General features: G+C 30.1%; 2 protein-coding genes across 2 annotated transcripts in view; one reads left to right on the plus strand and one right to left on the minus strand.

Moving 5' to 3' along the window:
- The window catches only part of LOC106466065 (cyclin-dependent kinase 12-like), a 138571-nt gene extending 130350 nt beyond the window's left edge, over positions 1-8221 (plus strand). Inside the window, exons 13-14 of the mRNA XM_022394019.1 lie at positions 7051-7107; positions 8084-8221. Of these exons, the coding sequence (XP_022249727.1) occupies positions 7051-7061 (11 nt within the window). The 3' untranslated portion in view covers positions 7062-7107; positions 8084-8221. The remainder of the gene's footprint in view (positions 1-7050; positions 7108-8083) is intronic.
- LOC106466066 lies at positions 6412-21184 on the minus strand. Its single transcript, XM_013926308.2, has 2 exons — positions 20553-21184; positions 6412-8239 (listed from the first exon to the last, which is right to left on the minus strand). Exons 1-2 carry the CDS (start codon positions 21066-21068, stop codon positions 8060-8062), a joined length of 696 nt encoding a protein of 231 aa, XP_013781762.1. The 5' UTR covers positions 21069-21184; the 3' UTR covers positions 6412-8059.
- Between the last annotated feature and the right edge of the window lie 1147 nt (positions 21185-22331).

Below are 22331 nucleotides of genomic sequence, written 5' to 3' on the forward strand. Positions count from 1 at the left end.
AAGACCAGAGGCTTGGTCATCATATCACTTGCCCACTTCTTTCGTCTGACAATGTTGGCAGGTCTTAATAAAGGCTTCCGTCTAGCTGCTCTGCAACGATAACCCAATCTGTGGAGAATCCGTTGAACAGATTTCAGGCTCATCCCACCAACTTTGGCCATTTCTGCAGTCGTTAATCTGGGATCCATTACGATGTTCCTCTTGACAGCCCTTTTGGTCATCTCCGATGGACCAGGACGACCCGGACGCTGCTCAGTTGTTTCCTTGCCGTGTTTCCTGAACTGCACGCTGATTCTGTTGACTGTCGAAAGCGGGATTCCCAAATTCTGCGAAATTTGCCACTGACTTATTCCACCATCTGCTTGACCAACTATCCTTCCTCTAACAAAATCTGACAATTCGAGAGAACCTTGAGTTCTCGGCATGTTGTAGCACAAGGTAATTAGTGTGCGGACCATTTTCATTTATATAGTGCTCTGTGAACACAAATTAGTTAGCATAAATCAGTTAAATGACGAAAAATTAGGTGTCTATTTACTTGTGGCCACTCAGTGTATTTTTTAAAGGTCAGAGTTAGTCCATTTTTCAACACGGTATAGAGTATGTTGTTTTTTGACAAATCCTAAATGAACTTTTTCTGCTTCAGAGTTTTTTTTTATGTTATTTGTAATAAAAAGTGGTAAGTTTGACATGATTCATTTCAGATATGAAACCTCCTTAAAAATCGCCTATGCCCAAAGCATTTTCGAATTGAGACGACACTTTCATCATTTATCCTTAAAACATAAAGAGAGCATGTTCTGTCTAAAATGACATCAAATTACGGTCAAATGTTACTATTATAGTACTTTAACATAATGATATAGTTAGACATGGTACGAACGACTTATAAAATTAATGAAGCTATTGACTTTATGTACGTGCATGCCCAAAAGCAAAATAAAACTACCCTGAAGACAATGGGATTTACTTAGTTATTGTACCGTATCTTGTCGCTTGTACTAGTAACGATACCATAAGTATGTTGTTACTCTGCTGTGCATGCGCAACAGCTATAATATTTAACAAGTTACACATTAGTTGTCAGATATGGCAAGGAAACCTCAAGGATTTTGTCCAACATTAAAACCACCCTCATCCACCGCCTCTAAGAAATGCTAGTTACCTATGATCGGGAACCAAATCTGAAATGATGGATTGCTTGTACCCAGAAATTGGCAAAACGTTTTATCGGTAGATGAAAATAAATCAGAAATCTTCACCTTGCTGTCTCAGTACGGTGTACTGGTCCACAGAGAATAAAAGATCATAGCTTCGAATGGAGATGCCATAATACAATATACTCAAGTAATGCCACTAATATATCCCCTTCCACACATGAAACAGACAGTAGGTTGGTAGTTCATGCGGATGAATGGGAACGATTTACATTTTAGATAGAGTACCATGGCATTGGTAGTTTCATTTTCCAAGTGACTTGATCATTTGAACGAATTATAGATGGAACTTGTTGTTTAAAAAACTTACGATTTTCTTTTTGTAACACATGACTTATTGAGAGCTCTTGGTTCTGACAAATGTGAAGTATTTATTCTTGCCATGCATTTAATGATTTTGTCTTTCTTTTTCTGACATGGCAAACAAAAGGCATGGTAAATCGTGATCCCCATGGAATAAGTAACAAATGTTTAAAGAGCTCTAAAGTGCTTGAGAAATACCTTAGTAATATATGGGGTTACTTGAATGATATGTCATACTACTCTATGACAACGCTAACATTGATCAGTGAAGATAGGCATTGTTCGCAAAGAAAGGACAATCTACAGAGAAGCTACCCTCTAAGAAAACAGTCCTTGTACAGCATTGTCATCATTCAGTGTTTCATGGTGATCATGTTTATGACAGCCAGACCTTCTGATGAATTAAGGTTGTGGAGATGGCAAAGTGATGATAATGTAATATTCACTTGATATGGATAACTGTACCAGAGGATTCCCAGAGTGCAGATGAATGGATTAGAAGTGGAAGAGGTTGTGTGAAACACTGCAAATGTGTAAAAGAAGCTCTGCTTTGCCTTTCTGATAGAAAATGTGTACCCGAGTAGGACGACAATGGGATGTGTTTAGAAGAGCTCTTACTACAACATTAATGCCATAATCGATCACCGTGTATGCAATTATTATGCACAGTGCCAATTATCCTCCACTATTTTATCAATGAAACTTCCACTTTTAATTAATCAAAGTGTTCTGAGTACATAGTTAATATGGCAATGTCATCAGTTTACTTGTGGTATGTGAAGCATCTTGTTTGATCAGTTTTCACATTAAACAGTAAATATAAGTCTTATTTGCTTTCTGCATGGTACATTGAGTTTGTTTGTTTTATTATTAAGGATTTGTAATGAAAACAAACTTCAAAGAAATGTTGAAGCCTGCATAGATATATACGATTCAAATGTCATGTAACACTAATCAACATGAAATATAATAGACCACTTCTAAGTTTTTAACAGCAAATGGTTTGCTACTTAGAACTTTACTTTGTGTATCAAATTTTCTTTGTGAAAAAGGTTAATTTGACTAAATGTAATTGTCTTTTTACCTTAGATGAGGGTACAATATATTTTGATAACTATCTATCATTTGAATACTATGATTTTTTTTAAATAGGTGGTTATATATCTGAAATTGATCAGCTAGTTTTCTTAACTACTGTGTTTGATGTTGTGATAACAAATGTACAAAAAGGGGTAGGAGAAAAAAAAATATATATATAATTTGTATAGTTTACTTGGAAATAAGATATAAAAAAATGTGCTAAAGTATATATAGTATACAAAAATAACAAATTCTTGATTAAACATCATTTTATTACATTCTGATTCTTAGTAGTGAATATGGTTTTAGACATGAGGTTTTATCTTCATTATATGAACTAAGTCTTAAGATTTAAAGTTTTATTTCAAATCCTATATAGTATATGGATAGGATAACACAATATTTTAACCATGTCATTGAGTTGGTATCAATATAAGAGGCAAGGGATATTTTTCGTTATATAAAAATGTGTACTGTTATCTCTTTTAGTGAGAACACACTCGTCTAATGTGAAAAGTGGCATGTGTTAAAGTTACCAGCATAAAATTCCATATGAAATTTTTTGTTTAAATGTTACACTTTTTCTAACCCAATTAACTTTGAGCTGACATGTTTACAGTATGTTTGTTTTTAACATTGTTTCAAATTTTTCATTGATTTTGTCAAATGTTCCTATGCGTGTGACATGTGCATAGTATTTTGATCTGGCTTTTCTGGTGATGGTCAAAATCACATTTTTACTTATTTTAATGATACATGATCGTAAAAGCTCCATCTTCAGTTGTAAATTTAGGACTTCAGAGAATTGTTGATCAATATTGCTTTGTGTGTGGTTAAGTTAGATATTTTATCATTACTTTTGAATTGTACGTCAAAAAAAGGTGCTAAGGTATCAAATTATACCTTTGATAAACAACTTCCAATTAGAGGAAGTGGAGCTTTCACATTTTAAAATCATTGTTCCTACTTTCCTGATTTAACTCTTTCAGACATTTAAATATGCAAGTCACAAACCAAGGGACCCTACAACCTAAGCCTTTTCAAATGGCACTCTTTTCTCCTTTATCCATAAAGGTGGAACACACACATTTCAAAAGCTTAATGATTTCTTATTTTGTGATTTATCTATTTCTTTTTGTTTTGAGAGCTTTCTTAGTATTGTGAACAACAGTACATAAGTGTATAATATTAGATGGTTTATATGCCTAATATGTATGCAGCGATTGAAAATCTTTGTTTTTTAATAATAATTTTCAGTACTTAGTCTTTTTAAACTAAAACAATTATACCAATCCCTAATTCTAAAATTATAGGACTACACAATTACATTTGATAGTTTCTTCTTTTTCAAAATGCACTAATATTTATGGTTTTGAAAATGAGAATTGCTGTCTATATAGTCTGTGTAAAATACACAATTTATCAAAGTGTAGAAGAAATTAGATTTATTGATACATTTCAAGTTGGAGTGAGATTCAGTATCTTTTAATACTCAAACAAAGCCTAAATGATGTGTTGTATATTGATACATAGCATAAAAATATATTTTTAGCAAGCACCTTTTTTTTTTTGTTCTACAAGTCCTAGATATCCAGTGAACGATTATTATTGTCATATTTTAAATATTAAAATATCTGTGGTCTTCAATCATTGTGATTATCATGATTTAGTGTGAAGTAAGTTTACTTTTGCTGCTCAGCAGCAAATGAACTATTTGAAAAACAAAACACAAGTGTGAAGCACGATGACAAAAATATTTTCAATGTAAAACCCTGCAAAAATGATAACTTGTGTATGTTCTGAAATATTAATATTGTAAAAATTGTATATTGGTACTTTATTTATTTTGTTTCTTTTCTCTATTGAACCTATTTCAGAAAATGTTCAAGAGGCATGATAATGCTTTTTTCTGAGAAATAAAGCTTATTTTTTAAATGCATAATTAATATAATTTTATCTTCCTTACTTTATTTACAATGTTAAGAGAAATTGAAAGCTTTATATTAAAATGTTTTATATTGTTCATATAATTATCTGCCTTTTTTCTATACATATGCATACTTAATTTGTTGGAATAGTTTTTTATGTATGATATAGTGATTTTTTTATATATATTCTAAAAATATGAATTGCTCAGTGTTTGTGTAACAGGTCACTGTATTGCTGCTGTTATTTAAACTAACTGTTCTCTATGTTATATAGAAGCTTTAAAAACATCTAATCTCTCTATTTATCATCCAAGAAGGCCACTTGAAGTGGAACTCCTTAGGAATGATATCATTATGTTATATTGTTTTATTTATCTTTGTCTGAAGGGGGTAAATATTCTTTTACACAAATGTCCAAAAGGTATCGGGATAAATCTGAAATTTGGAAAAATAGGAAAGGATTTTTTGAATCATGGAAAAGCATATAAAGAAAAGTAAAGAAAAAAGGGAAATGGAAATTGTGTATTAACTATTGTGATCAGTGAAAAATTAGAATTTTATGAGCCTCAATTATGGGTAAAATTGGTTATTTTTTGGAAAAATACTTACCTCTTGTGTGTTTTCTAATCTATATACACACATTTGTAGTATATATTAGTGTTATAGTAGTTCTGATTTCTATATGTGTGTTTTTAACTCTCAAATTACTGAATTATTTTCATTCCCTTTGAGCCCAAATATTGCATCTTATTAGTAATATTATGCTTGTGTCTGTTACAACACTCTGTGAAAGAACTAAGATATAATTAATGGAGTTAATAACAATATTGATGGCACTTTTATTGAAATTTTTGTGTAACTCGTATGTTATTATGGACCTTATAATCCAAAAGACTTTGGTGCATAAATAGTTGAGAAAATATTTTTTCAAAGAAATGGGGTTCATATGTACCCCATCAGTACATAAGTACAACTTCACATGGTTTTTGTAGGTAGTAGGCTAACCGAACAATCAAATGAGATTTAATTAAAGAACACATAAAGAAATTTTTATTTTGACTGTATCCACACCCTGCACTGTGACAAGATGCATCTTTATGCATACTACCTTTAAAATATTGTATATAATTGGTTGCAGCAATTTCTTTAATCGTTAAACTGTGCCTGTACAGTAGAAAAATTATAGACAAATTCTGTGTTATAAGTTACCTATAGTACCTGTCAACTGACATAAATCACCAGTAGCTAAGATTTGAATAGTGTTAACAAAATGCAGAGTGAAGAAATATCTACTGAATTTCATTTTCTTATCACAAAGTTCCATGTTGCCTTTCTTCAGAGTACTCTGTACACATATGCTGGGTGTAGTAGTTTTCAACTACAAAATACGGCAAGAGCCTCACCTGATAGGCCTTTTATTCTAGTAGGATTAGCCAATCAAAGTGATAAATACTTGTCTGTATAGTAGAAAACCACAGACAAATTGTATTTTATAAATTACATGTTAAATATTAATGGTATAAACTAATATTTCTGGTTGACCCACTTGAAACATAACTTAAAATTTTATATTACTAGTATTTCATTTCATACAACAAAGGGACAGTAATTTATATGCACATATTTTATTAAAGCAAAAAATGTTATAATTTAAGTAATTAACTCTCAGGAAAATCACTTTCATTGGTTTGTTACAATAGCTTCATCAATTGAACTGTGCTATGAGTTTATTATGTATGTGAACATAAAAGTATATAAAATGTACTATCACACCCAACATTAAGAGCAGATATTTATTTAAAATCTGACATTTAGTTTAACTTTGCCAATAATTTTTTAAGTATCAAAATTAATAAAGGCAACCGACAACAGTACTCTTCGGATAAGCAAAAATTCTTTTTTTTATTCATGTTGAAATGTTAAAAACACTGGAATAATGGTATGTTCTTTATACATGTAAACTACACAACTCACTTATAAAAACAATCCAATATCTCATAAAAAATACAAAGAGTCACAGCATGAATTTCATTAGGCCATGAACTGTATTAGTTTGAGTTTTATAAAATGTGTAATGAATTAAACTGCATACACAATTCTGTCAAAGAAAGATCATAGAGTGACAAATCATTTCCCCCAAAATCACATATATACATCAACCTACAAACCTTCAAAACACGTGCAAAGTTTCTTTAAAAAAATTGTTTCTAAAGTTACTGACTGCTGTATTACACATTTAAGTTTATCTAGCTTTTGTTTTGCATAAAATATGATAAATGTATTGTGCATACATCTTTATCATTTTGTTATTCATAAACCCTTCTGTAAAATTAACAGTATGTAGATGATTGTGTTTCTCCTGCTGGGTTTTCAAGTACAAAAAAATGTTAAAGAGAAAACAAGAAAAGTATGATTAGCATATTTGTAAAACAATCCGAGTAAAATTAACAACAATAGTAAAACATGGTTATAAATATGTTATACTGATAGGTACTAAAACTTGAATTGATTTTTTTTTTCAGAAAATGACTGAAACAAGACCTGTGATATCTGTGTGATTCTAGCTAAGGCATTATCAGGTGAGAATGCTCTTGATCCTATTGCTTACTCCATTTTTTGTCACAGATTTGTTTATTTTTTGCTTTTTAACTAAAAACCAAAATTTTGAGCTGGTTTATTCTGATTTTTTTATAATAATTAATAAAATATTTTCCCAAAGTTTTTCTAGTTTTGTAAATGACTGCTCATATCTTGACAGAGTTATTGTGGTAACATTAAAGTCACTTACAGTTTCATAGCCAGTTTAAAAAAAAATCATAATTTTGATTTTGTAGATATTAGATGTCTAGGTTTCTCATAATATACTTGTTAAGGATTGGTACAAGAAGGTATTGCATCCTTACATTCACCAAAGAACTTTGAAGAATTTACTACTATTTCAATATTTTACTTGATATGTTATGGATTGTAGCATGCTGGTCATGGAACTATTTATTAGATTTTTCGTTCTGCAATATATTGGTTATCTTGTAGTTTACATAAAAATGGGCATAAAAGCTTTGGAAAAGAATGGACCTACATTACTTTTATTTCTAAAGTAAAGAGAAGCATATGTTAGAAAAGACTTTGAAGTATTTGCCCTATATGTAACTTTGTTCACTTAGGGAACTATGTCTGATGTTTTATCTGTTTTGAAAGAGCTCTTCTCTGCTGATTGGCATTTAACAGAGTATTACAATTTTTCTTTTAGAAATAATTAAATAAAACTAAGTCTTTTGGTTGATTCTATTATGAAGAATGACAAAGTATATACATTTATACATGTTAGAGCCATGTATCTATATCTTTGCTTTCTTTCAGTATTGTCCTATATGTATCTTTTATTTTAACAAATGAAGAAATGACTGTAGTTCATTATGCAATACAAGTAACCTCTTCAATTCATAGTTTTTTCACATGAGATTGACACATCATTAACATTTTCCTTAAATTCATTTTATGAAACAAAATGTCGATCATTAATAATTATAGTCAACTTGTGTTTGTACCTCCCAGCTTGTGATCTGTTGAAGATTTTTGCAGCTGTTCAAGCTCCTGCCAAGGGTTTTGGAGCATGGATAGGTTGGCATAATCCCTGATGTCACAACTACCTCCTGGATTACATTCGGACCCTTGTGATGATCTTCCACGGTAAGAGTATGAACCACGACCCTGTTAGGATTACCAGCAAAGAAAAAGATATTAATACATGTACTTTGAAATCTTCTACAATCAACAGACAAGATAAAGTAGTGTACAGTTTGTCATGCCAGGTCACATCTGTAAAGAGAAATATTGTGTAATTCATTAAAACTAATATATTATAGTTCAGGACCAACATAAAGCTCTGATTTCTTCTACAAGTATAATACAATGAAATTGACAAAAAATGTATAACAATCAAAAAAGCTAAACTGAATCCATCAAGGCCAATTTGGTAGCCATTTTTTAAATATATAGTACCATTGGCTCTGATTTTGTGCTATAAAATTTATCTAGCTAGCACTACACATTTAGACAGCATTTTCAAACTCATTTTCTAAATCAGTAATATGCAAAGGATGTTAAAAGGGCAGGGGCTCAAGAAACAAAAGTGCACTTTTCAAGCATCATATTGCATGCATTTTTTTTGGGAGGGGGCGCCCCTGTTATACATGGGATAAAAACCACAGAAGCAAACAGATACTCTTTTATTCCTATTCAACGAGTCTTATAGACATTTTTATGATCAAAAACTACACAGTGAATTATTGCATATAAACACTGAATAGCATATCAAAATTATTTTTTTTACTATAAAGTCCTACAAATTCCTGTGTGCCATTCATTTTAATGCTGAAATATTTTTTTTCTTACTAATAACTCACAGCAAGCAAGGTGTAGAATCAGGTGTATCTTTTCATAGTAGTTGATAATATTTATGATATGGAAAAAAGGAAAAGGGGTATAAAGAGATATATGTATATATATACGTTTTTTTTTATAAAAGAGTTAGCACAAAGGATCACATATAAAGTGTAATAGATTTAAAACAAGACCCAAAACTCTAGAGCTTTCGAATAGTTGACTATTCTTCTTCAGGAGAACAAAGGGTAAGATACATGTTGTTTTTTTTGTGATCAGGCAAAAAAAAAAAAAAAGGAAAAAAATTCTGTATTTTAATGTTTTGAAGCTAACTAATGCTTAACTGCTTAATAATCTGAACCATAACATATTTTTATATTAAAAAAAAGCAAAACAAAAATTTGGTTTTTGCTGCAAGTTATCAAAAATAAATAAATACATTGGTAAATTTGTTTTACAATATCTATATTCAAAAATCAGTTTATATGTACTTAACAATTTAAAAAAAAAGCCATGAGAGTTTGACCATATTAAAATGAAAAGCAATAAAAACAAAAACTTAAGCATGAGATTTTACGTGATGCTTTTTCTTTTCTGTGATCTTTAATGCTTTGAACATGTTTACAAGGCGTTTTTCTGTTATTGACATTTAAAATAAAAATTAGAAAGTACAGTAGGAGGTAGAAGAAAAAAATAAATTGGATACAAGCTAGAAATATCTAGCATCATTAAATACTGCTTTTTTATGACAGTATTAATGTTGGAGAACAATTGAACTGGCAGATCTGCTCCTTCTGAGTCATGACTTTGTTCATGTAGATATTTCAAGCCAGTTTGACATTTTGTAGTAAGGTAGATATATTTGTTAGTTAAAAAGTACAGTGTATGGAACTTGTTCATTCGTATATTAATTAACATGAACAAAAGAATGCCAACAAATGAAGGTAGAATTAACCTAGGATTCCAAAATTATTCATCACTGAGAGTCACTACTAAGAAGTGTTCAATTCACCTACATAGCATACATAAATCAAAATGAGTTTTTACAACTTTATGTAATTATTTTCTTTCAAGAATGCTAACAAAAGTTTATACCTCTTTTGAAGCAATTCAGAAGTCACAATATAAAATTTTATACACACACACACACACACACACAGAAATATTTGTGCCTTGGCCTGACATAACAGCAAGAATTCTTACATTTCTCATGACAAAATCACTGTAAGGAGTTCTTTTTCTATTGGTTCTTCTCATCTATCTAACAACTGTACATCTGGACAGTCAGCTGAATGTTTCTCAATATTTTGCAGGATTTTGGTATTTAAATATACATCAAAACACTTCAGGAAACCTGAAAGTTTCTACCCAAAGCCCTTTAAAGTCATCAAACACCCTGGAACTGTAGAATTTTCTTCAAATGCTATGCATTTAATTAAACAAAAGGATATCTAATAAAGATACATTATGTATGTATGGCAAGGCTTTTTGTTTATCAAGAAGAAAAAACTTAGCTAAGCTATCTAAACACAATTTTGATAACATTCTACTGATCACATTCTTTATAATCAACTGACCCTGAGATGATGCACTGAGAAAAGTATCTTATTCAGTATTAGTTTTACAATCAAGTTCTGTAACTACATGTGTATGACTAAAGTATTTCGGTACTTGTGTGTGTGTGTGTGTGTGTGTGTAAGTGGGATAAATGGTTTCTGTACTTAAATCTTGATATGGTCAAGCTTTTCTTTTTTTTTTTCATAATTAATCATCTTCATCAATATGGTAAGTAGTTAAAGCATATGGTATCAGTTCTTAGTAACTTTACTTTGTATAAAGTATCTAGTTTTCTGAGAAACATTTTACGGCTGCAGTAAATCTTTACATATTCCATCATAAAAGATTAGGTATAACAACTGGTATAGAATTAAAGCAAGAAACAGAGCTAGAAACTGTGAATAATACCACAATGTACTTCATGTTCTGTGTTTCTTTTCCTTATGCATTATTTAATTATACCACTAATATATGTTAAGCAACTAATCAGTATTTAATGCTTTTCTTTTGTGTTCCTTCACATAAGGGTGTGATATAGTTCTTGTGTAATCCTGAGATACTGCTGTAAAAATACTTTGGTGCATTTTTACTAACCACAATATTTTACTTAAAATAACAGTAAAAGTTATAAAATACACTGCATTTTCGGCTTTTAAAATATTAAGTTATGGCCGGGATTAGGCCTGAGGGCTTATAATGCTAAAAATTGAGTATAGATACTCATTCTCAGCAGAGCACATATAACCTATTTTGTGCTTAACAACAATCAAAATTTATTCCTAGGAATGTATTATTATTACAATTATTTCAATATTTCTGTTCTGTAAGAAAGACCGTCTGCTTAAATTTTCACTTGTCTGATAACTCAACTTGTGTGGAATCATTAATATTCCATTAGTCTCTCACTTTTACTGTTAACAAAGAAATTAAAATGTATTTCTAATTTACAAAGATTAATAGTTAAAGCATTTGCCGAACTCTACATATTACTAGATTGCACAATGTTATTAGTCACATTTTAAGTTGTTTTGTTTAAATCTACAGAACACCTTATGTGGGATAGAAAAGATTCTCATTTAAAAATAAAAAACTACCTTAGAAATCAAGTGCAATTATAACTGCTTGAGTAACTTTTTATTATAACATGGCTTAGATGAATGTTTTTAAGAAAATAAATACACAAACCTAGATATGACCAGTTTACAAGTGTCAATAGGTCAGAATCTATTCATATTGAAAAAAAACATAAATGTTATTACTTGAGGCTAAACGACATCCATTTTTATATTATCATGGTACTGGGAGATTTTGTATACTGTCTGATATTTTTTGTCTTTGTAAGTACTTAATTTTTTTTCTATTGAGCAAAAAATGGATTTTAAACAATAAAAAATCTTGGGATGTTTTCAAGTGACTAAACTGATTAATAAACTTGTTCAGGAATTAACAATAATGATTAATTCTGAAAATTACATAAAAATAGAAATGACTACAGATAAACATTTTCAATCACAAAAATGTGCACCAAGCAACATACACATAGCCAAGCTTTAAAATATAAATAAAATTATTTTCTTTAAAACCTTATTCCTTTGTTATTTAAAGTAAATCACTATTAAGAAATTTCAGCTACTCTTAGCAGATTCCTACTGTCATCAAAATGATAGAAAATCATGTTACAAAATACATATAAATGTTTGACTGTTGCATGTAAAGCCATACAGGAATGTGATGAAACATTAAAAAATAAATACTTGTTTATTTTGAAGTTGGTCTCATGCTTATTAAACTAGTTTTGAGCATCAGTTTTCTGACAGATAACTAACCTGAGGTATGTAACTAATGTACAACAAAAATCTAAGAAATTTACTATATGCATAGGTTTTCTTACACGCTGTCATCTTTAAATGAAGTCATTTCTGAAGTTTCTTCCAAGAATTCACTTTTAGCTATCTAGAAGTATCAGTTCGTAATCTTAGCATAAACAGTTGTTTCTAATATAGTGTACAAAAGTTAATTTTAGAAAATATTCAGATAAACACATTTTTCTGAAGTTTTTCTTAAATGGAAATAGCTACATGTATAAAAAATGAAGTAAAATGAAAATGCCAATTACTGGTTTCTCTATTGTTTTCATAATAAACATCTAACAAGTTGCCAAACTGCACCTCAAGAGAAATTATTTGTAAATCTATTCAATACAATCAAATGACACGTATATTCCAATAGTCAAGTAAAAACAATTTATTTCATTTCCTGTGATTCACCTTGCTAACTAAAATGCAGATTTAAGAAAAAAGTATTTGCATACTTAATAGACTTTAGCCACTATTTGGCTGGGGTCCATTATAATTATTCCAACCATATGCTTTTTATAATTCAATCCTTTTTTACTTTGAATTTTTTAAACATTAAAATTGGGAGTCAATTGTTTAGAAATTGCATTTTGAACAAGCAAAAATTCTCATATAAAATCCTACATAAGTTTAAGGTCTGATCTTTTGCTTATGACTTTCATTGGTTGAGGTTAGAATCAATCATATTTAAATCTGTGAACCATCTCGCACAGTACAAGTAGTTACAATGAGAAAAACAAAGTATTTAATTATACTTGTCATAAGATATTAGTGTTAGGTCTATCTTGTTTTTAAATACTACTGTTTAAAAATGTAATAACTAAACTCTTATGACAAATATAACTGTAATCATGCTTTACCAGTTTGTAAAAGGCATTCACACCATAACAAAAGTATTTTATTCTTACTATTCCTTCTGCTCTCACTTTTCTTAACCACTTTTAACACTGACAGGAACCTAACAGTGACTACATCCATATTTCATTTCATGGAAACATCATAGTGTATATTTAAGCACTGAAAATGGATTTTCTAGAGGTAAATTACTATCCAAAAAGCAATGGACTCTCATCAAAACCTTGACACAAACTGAGGAAAAAGATTCTGCTAGAGGTGAACTGGTGAGCACAAAAGTTATATTGTTAAAAGCTCTGATATTAATTTATCATTGAAAGGCAGTTTTCTTACATTTTATCATTTGCTGGGTATTGTAATGACCAAAACACACTAACTTCTGTATGATCAACTCCTGATTTTATGGTTAAGATGTATTAACAAAACAGAAAAAGCCATCTTTGAGAAAAAAAAAATCCCAAAGATGAACTGTTTAAAATTTAAAAAACAGATTTCACTTTTCAAACAAAATCTGTAACTGGTTTATTTCTTTCAAAAATGTTCTGGTGATATTAACAAGTGATATGATTGTTTATTGGAAATAAAGTTAGTTACTGGTCTTAATTTTTACATCCAAAGCTCTTAAGAATTTGGGTTTATATTGTAAATACATTTTTATAAAAAGGGTGAGGTATGTATAAGAAAGGTTGGGAGTGACCTTACCTTGAACTGTAACACATCGGTTAGAAATTATTTCAATTTTTGTGTATTTACTACACATAATACCAATATGTGTATATATATATATATATATATATATATATATAAAACTGCTTATATTTGTATGGCAGTTCTAGAATATTGTCTTAAATATCTGGAAGTAGTTTCTTCTTGGTGACAGCTAACACAGACTGTTATGGTTAATGCAATGTTTTTTGAAAAAATTAATTTTTTTTATCAACAATTCGTTCTACAAAAAATGTACTTCAAGAATCACTAAAGAATACCAATTACTTAATGTTTCTATCTACCAAACAACTCCATGTTAAATCTACCAAATCGTTTCTGGTTCCTTGGTAGATACACATGTACAGTGCACACAACTAGATTTATTAGTAGAACAGTTTTCTCTAGAGTAAACTACCAACAGCTTCATCATTATGTAAGTTGTACATATAATTGTATAGAATATCAAAATATGAACATGATACTACAAGATGTCAGAACCTATGCATTTTTTTTTTAGTCTCATCCAGAGATGTGAAGTAAAATTATGTTATAAATCTAAGGCATCTGATCTTACCTAAAAGAATAAAATGTGATACAAGTCTAATTAGATATTATGCTCCTCATCCTAACACAATAATTACTTGTATAAGAAATCTATTTTTAACAAACCTGTGATGAGCTAATCATTAGTCATATTTATTGCAATTAGAAAATATTTAATAGATAGTTAAATTGAAAGCTCATACTTTTAACATTAGAACAGTTTAGTACTTCTTGGTGTAAGGATTTCTCTTTCAAAGCAAATTGCTTGGAAATATGTCATTTCTGCATTAAACTGTTTACAATACTGAAGTGAGCACAGTTCTATAATAATCAATTTACAATACAGGTAGTGTTCATTTCAGTGGAATGTAATATGAGAAGTATAATTACATCACAGTAAACAGAGAAAAATATATTTTTTAAAGGAATAATATAGTGCAAGATAAATATGCAACTGCTGTTAATATTTCTGTATATAAAATATTGTGAAGATGTAACAAGAAATCCTGGATGTATGATGATGACTTTCACTTCACATTCAAACATTAGTTTAAATTACTACTAGTTGTATGACATTATATTGATTATTAATCTTTATTTCGTATAAATATCCTTTCAACATTGTGTCGTATCACAAAATAGCATTTCAATGAATAAAAATAAATTGTTGGTGAATTGGTGCTATAACCATTGTACGTCATTATAAGTCATATTAAACATAATTGCATTATTTACAAAGTATTTTGTCAGACTGAGATGGTAAAATGTCATTTTAACCGTGCCCTCGTTTTTTTAAGTAAGCCTAAAAAACTTCACTGCAATTTAAATAATGTTTCATCTATTCTTCTTTACTCTTACTATTATTTATGAACAGCAAAAACAAGATGACAGAAGCCATACCTTCACTATAAAAAAAAACAAAAACCAATAAGACCATCAATCCAAGTTAAATAAAGCTTTCATATTCATACACATATCTCACAAACTGATACTAGAACATACAACATATCAGGTAGACCGTTTCATATAGTGAATCCAATGAAAAACAGGTGCGACCAAAAAAGGAATGAAATCAAAATTGGTAGTTACACTTATAGCATTGATGAGAATTTTACAGCAAATATTCATTCATTAGTTAGCCAGGCCACACTTTTTGTTCAACTTGGGGCATGATGGTGGGTAAAACAAAATATGATATATCAGTGTACCAAATTTGAAAAAAATCCATAAAAGTTAAGTATGTTTTTCTATCAAATAAAGTTTCTGTACTTTTGGTGCAAATAAAAAAAATAGGAAGAAACTCAATCAAAAACTGGAGATGTTATATATCTGGCATTTCATAATGGATTGCCCTGAAATTTGGTAAGTGAAGTAAGGGTCCAGTAGAGCACAACTGTTGAAAATATGTGATTGTTTAGATTATTACAGTCTGAACTACAGAAGGTGGGAAAATTGCTAAAATATCACTCCTGTTAATAACCCATACTGTGTCCTGCAGCAGGTTGTTTTGGCCACACGACACACATTACAGCATGTCTTGATAAGTAATTTTGACAAAGAACAAGTATAGTTCTTAGCATTTCAAACTTTTATTTACCACCACTAATATTTAAATTACTGTTTCTAATCTTACCATTACATTACTTTAACAAACATGTGTACCTACCATGAACAGTTCACCTAAGCACCCTTACAATTCTAAACAACTGAATCAAGTCACAATCTGAGTCTTTATGCCTGTCTTCATAGTCCAAACTTCTTAAGTCATATATAAATAGCCTTTTTATGCAAACTTTCTAGCATGTCAGTATTTTTCCTATATGTACCACAACTGAACAGTATCCTAAAAGAGGCTTCACCAGAGGTGTATACAGAGAAACAACTTATGTATTCTAAAATTTAGATTTTTTATACTGATTATATAAATATGTTAGCTTATTTTACTACTTGTAAGCACTTGGATACAAGTTTCAAGCTTATATTAATAACAAAACTTAAATCCTTTTCTTTCTGAACATGTCTTTCTCTTATCCAATAAAAAGTATCATTTGTTACATATTTCAACATATAAAAACAAAATTTTTTTCAGGTTCTTGCTAACTCACAGAACTTTCAAGTCTTTATTAATTAATATGAAACAACCTCAATACTGTCAGCCTAATCAAGAGTGTTAATATAATAAGTAAACTTAATACTGACTTATTCAAGTCACTGATATACGGGTAAGTAAAGAAACACAAATTTTCAAAATGTAACTTTTATACTGAGATAACAGCACTGATATTCTAACAATCAAAATAAAGCCAAGTTAAAAAAAAAAATGTTTAGCATCCAGAGTTTTTGAAAAAAGGAAGGAGGCGGTCTTTTTTTTTAATGACTGCTTTGAAAGAGAGTTTGCACCCTTTTTTTTTCATGATTATTACTTGTTTTCAAAGGGTCCAAGTCAAAATGATACAGAATTTATGACAAGTAAAGAAAAAGGGCAAAATGAATCAACTGTGTTCATCTAATTTTTTATTCAGAAGTCTTCTTTGTTTCTTTTGTATGATTGAAAATGATAAAGAAAAAAATTGGCAAAAAAAAAGGTGGGGGAGGTGGCTGCAAAAAGGAAGCAGGTGGGATGCCAAACATTTTTTTTTACTTTGCCTAATGCTCATTTACCACCACTCCTATCTGCCACAAAACGAGTGGTAAGGCTTCACTTTTATTTCAGTAAAAAGCTGTAACTCCACTTTTCCACATTCACAATATTTTGTACACTGAATCATATGCTTGAACTAATTAGAATAATCTGGAAAGATTATATATCTAACTTGCCACTAATCAGTGCTTGAATCTTATCACACACTGATAACATGTAAAAGCTAACAACTGGTAACCAATTTTTTGTTCTAATTTTGTTAAATCCTACTTTTATAAAAAAAAACAAAAACAATATTCTTAGTTAATAATGCACTTATCAAGATTATTATGCATTGTTGGTTTGGTTAAAGAAAAATATACAGTAAAATGAACTTAAATTTATAAGCTGGCTAAACCTCATGAGATATTGTTTGGATTACAGCTAAATATGTCGTTAACAGTGAGTGTACTCAACTGATTATTCGATGCATGTTCAGTTTTAGTTTTGTGGTGTACTTGATTTCATATTAACTGTTCCTAATCGATTCATTATCTAGGATTTTCATAACTAATTTTAAAGTTATTTTTTCAATTAATATTTATTGAAGCTATAGATAAAGTTACCACAGGAAGAAACATATAGCTGACATTTAATAGAAAAAATATGGATAGTCCATGGATTGTCATGTTATACATACAATAAAAACCACAGAAGCAAACAGATACTCTTTTATTCTTATTCAACGAGTCTTATGGACATTTTTGTGTTAAAAAAACTACACAGTGAATTATTGCATATAAACACTGAATAGCATATCAAAATTATTTTTTACTATAAAGTCCTACAAATCCCTGTGTGCCATCCATTTTAATGCTGAATTGTTTTTCTTCCTAATAACTCCTAGCAAGCAAGGTGTGGAATCAGGTGTATCTTTTGATAGTTGTTGATAATTTTTATGACATGGAAAAAAGGACACTATTGGGGTATAAAGGAAAGATATATGATTTGTTTCCTGATCAGTCAAAAAAAAAACTGAAAGAAATAATGTATTTTAATGTTTTGAAATTAACTAATGCTTAACTGCTTAATAATCTGAACCATAATATACTTTTATATTAAAGAAAGCGAAGCAAAAATTTGGTTTTTGCTGCACGTTATCAAAAATAAATAATTACACTGGTAAGTTTGCATTATAATATCTATTTTCAAAAATCAGTGTATATATACTTAATAATTAAAAAAAAACATAAGAGTTTGATGACATGAAAATGAAAAGCAAAAAAAAACTGTGTAAGCATGGGATGTTACGTGATGCACACTCTACATCTTTATGATCTTGGAGATAAGACTGGATTCATTGTTTGTTATTTCCAATGGTGAAAACACTGGGACTGAAACTTTAACAGATATTACTTATGAAAATAAATCCAATAGTTTTATTTCAAAATGAAAGAGCATCTTACACCTCATGTGGATCCATTAGGTCAGTACAATTCTTTGAAATTGACATGTTCTAGAACTTTAATATGTTTGTCTAATTAAAAATGGTGCATCTACTTTTCCACTCTCAAGACAGTGAATTTTTCTCATTTTTAATCAAAATAATTTTCCAAGTTACTTCAGTAGAAACAGTAGGATTTAGTTGGATTCCAGGTAAGATAATTACTCTCCTAATTTTTCTATAATATTAAAAATTAGCAAAATATTTCCAGATTTTAATTTGACTGCAGTTTCATGGATGCCGACATTCACAGATTACTATTGGTATCCTAACTATCGCATGAGAATACATGGTCATTTTGTAATTTGTTATATGATTGGCTAAAGCTGGAGAAGCATAATTTTGTTTATTAACTTCATCTATATTATTCTTTGTATTTGTCCCGATATAGCTCTCCCTCTCAGTCTTGTTCTAGACGTCATATAATACAACTCTCAACCACTGTCAGTTTTCTCTCCTGTTTTGTGCAGTAACATTCAGTCTTATTTACTGTTGCTTTCATATAACTTAGTCAATTTAAAATGTTTTTGAACAAAAACTGACATATTTTATGCAATATTAATAAATAGTTGCATTTAAGGTTCAACTTCATTTTTGCATACAGTTCTTTTCTTACTTGTACTATACCATTCAACCAAGTTTTTCATGTCTGAAAATTCATCTCTATCACTTTGTTACTTTCTACATTTATAAGATTTGGCCTTTATAAGTTTATTTTTCAAACTTCAGGAATTCACCTGCCAGCAAGATCTATTTTCCTGTGGTTATTGTGTGGTTGTAATTTGCTTTTTGGTAACATTTTAAAATAAATACCAAACAATGAATGTTGTATATATATATATAAAGATGCATGCGGTTTGAAACACAAAATACGAAGTATAATATAATGATTATAAGCCAGTCCTACTAACCCTCACCTATAAAAAAGCTGTAATTTGTCAATATGTGAAATGAATTTGTTATTGGAATAATGAGTTTTTAGTTGTAAATGCATTTGAAACAGAGCTGTAAGCATCCTAAAACTCTATATCTAAACTGAGATCCATTACCATTAAGAAATAAAAAAACCTCTAGCAAAATAATGTAACTATTACATTTATTACTGCATATATAATGTGGACTTATTAGCTAAGAGGTATTGACAGTATACTTCCTACAATATGGTTAGTTACTTAATATTAACCCAAAATTAAGGGTTAAGGTTGATATTAGTTTACACATGGCATCAGGACATGGGCATAAGCCTTTCTGACTTAAGTGAAATTCACAGGCTACAGGTCCTGTAACCTAAGGGAAATGTATTATAATAATACTGGCTATCAACTAATGGGCTGTTAGCTATTTTATTAATGGTTCTAGACATCTCTTGATGGTATTTAACAGGACCCTTGCAAACTAAAAACTATATACTCACTTTCAACAAATCAAAAAAGAAAATTCTTAAAATGGATAACTAAACAATCTAAAAAGTGTTTGCTATTTTTGAGATATGTTTTGTGATAATTTATAACTCTTTGCTATAAGTTGAAAAACTAAATCTTACTTTAATTTGTAAAGTAGTACCTTGTAAGACTTTCATATAATCTGGCATTCTGATCTGCACTGCTGGATGAATAAGCTTGTCTAATTCTAATAATTACTTTTCTGAAAATTTGTATGCCCAACACTTTATTCTTAATAGTCAGCCTGTTACCTTAGAAGTGTACGATTTTACAATTTTATTTATTAACCATTGCTAGACAACTACTTAGTAATATAATTACTGCTGTAAACTTTATGTACTAGACCAATTCAAAATATTACTCCTAATAGTAATAATAAAATCCAGTGCTACAAAATTTACAATAACACTGAATGATCAGTGAATGAAATCATTATTCTAATGTTCATAAATGTAAAGAAAAATAAGATATTAATATTTTTTACAAATAACATCATCAGTTGTTTATTAATCATGTATTATATAAATTATGTATATCTAATGTTGCATTAATTTACCTGTCTTTTCCCACTTGGACTGCTGTTTGGTGTTGAAAAGTAACCACCAGACAATGACATTGAACTGGAGTTGTTAGAAAATGTCTGTTGATACCTTAAGTAGGACGGACTCGAATTTGGACTAGGTGAGGGTGAAAAATGTATGGGTGGCCTTCCCCATCTTTCTTGTGCTACTGCCAATGATGCCTGTGGTGATGGTGACTGCCATAGTTCTGGGCTGTTGAATCTGGTTACATTAGGACTACGTGGGGAAGAGTGATGTGGATTGGTTCCCTTATAATTGTAAGTCCCACGCCCTCTAAAACTTGGATTTGACTGATGATGAGGACTTCGTATGAAATTTTTTGTTGGTGTGAAATCGACATTAGTCCTGTCATGATTACCGATAGGTCGGTAATTCCAGTTGCCATTACCCTGATTAGGCCTAAAACGAGGAGATGGAGGAACTGATCCACCTCGAGGAGTATACGCTCCTCTACAATGTAAACTGTACTGAACAAAATCTTCAGGATTCATTATTTCGAAAATATGGGTTAATAAGAATTAAAACAAAATAAAATAAAACCAGTCACAATGTTCGATTCAATTCCACATTACCTCCTTTATCTTCTTCTGTGAGCAATATTGAGTTACTGTAGGTGGCGTACTTTTAGAAAAAGATCATTATTGAGGAAATTCGTAAAAGAGAAAAGGTTAAGATTATATATTAAAATATGAAGAAAAATATTGTATGATTTAATTGTGACCTGATGTATACTAACTTCATGTATTTAAAGTAATATTTTTTTATTTCTATTTTAATCATTTAAAAGTAATTACAATTTGCAGATTAATGTCGGTGCGATATTGGTGGTATATGCGTGTTCATCATTATTCCGAGAAGACTTGACAAAATACGTGTGAGACTATGAGGTAAGGATATTTTTATGACAGTTTTGTTATAACAGTTTCTTAAGAGAAGGAGCTGCAACAAAAAGCTACTCTAGTTGGTTTGGGTTTCACCACTGTGGGTTTATTTACGTCATCTCTGTTGGAGGCTTCGTTTTTTATTTTATTTAATGAATAACAGTATTACCTTATAAATAAAAGAAAAAGTCAGAATTTACTGGTAACGAATATTTAATAATACCAATAATAACAACGGTATATTTTACCTTCGAGAGAATGGTGACTTAACTAAGAAAAATATGGTTTAATATTAAGATTTGTATTAAGTTGAAAATTTAGATAACGATAATGCATTTGTGTATGTGTGTGTGTGTCTGTCTTTTTATATATTTACCTGTAGTCACGTATAGCCTAGTTTGATAATCAAAGGCAATATTTTGAAAATATGTTTAAAGTATTTTACAATGGAAGTTTTTTTTTATATAATTTAACGCACTTATGCTGCTAATCACTATATAGCAATTTGACATTTCTTGATTACTTTTTTCTATTCATGCTGGAATTTTCACGTCTTACGACCAATTTTTAAAGGATGCAAAACACGCAAGGAAAGTGAATATAATGATAACTGGTGTAACCTCCACGTCCTGGCATGGCTTGGTGGTTAAGGCGCTCAACTCGCAACCTGAGGGTCGCGGGATCGAAACCCCGTCACCGAACATGCTCGCCCTTGCAGCCCTGGGGAGGGTGTTTTATAACATGACGACCAATCCTACTATTCGTTGGTAACAAAAATTGTTTGTGGGTGGTGTTGACTAGCTGCCTTCCCTCTAGTCTATCATTGCTGAATTTGGGATGGCTAACATAGATAGCCATTGTGTAGCTTTGAGC

The sequence above is a fragment of the Limulus polyphemus genome, unplaced genomic scaffold (genome assembly GCF_000517525.1).
Source record: "Limulus polyphemus unplaced genomic scaffold, Limulus_polyphemus-2.1.2 Scaffold2140, whole genome shotgun sequence".
NCBI classification, from domain to species: Eukaryota; Metazoa; Arthropoda; class Merostomata; order Xiphosura; family Limulidae; genus Limulus; species Limulus polyphemus.

What these genes read in the sequence shown, in the direction of transcription:
- LOC106466066 (XM_013926308.2), bottom strand. Translation starts at nt 21,068, where the DNA reads ATGAATCCTGAAGATTTTGTTCAGTACAGTTTACATTGTAGAGGAGCG. An exon ending in GTCCAAGTGGGAAAAGACAG is followed by an intron (nt 8,240 to 20,552) that starts GTAAATTAATGC and finishes TAATCCTAACAG; the next exon opens with GGTCGTGGTTCATACTCTTA.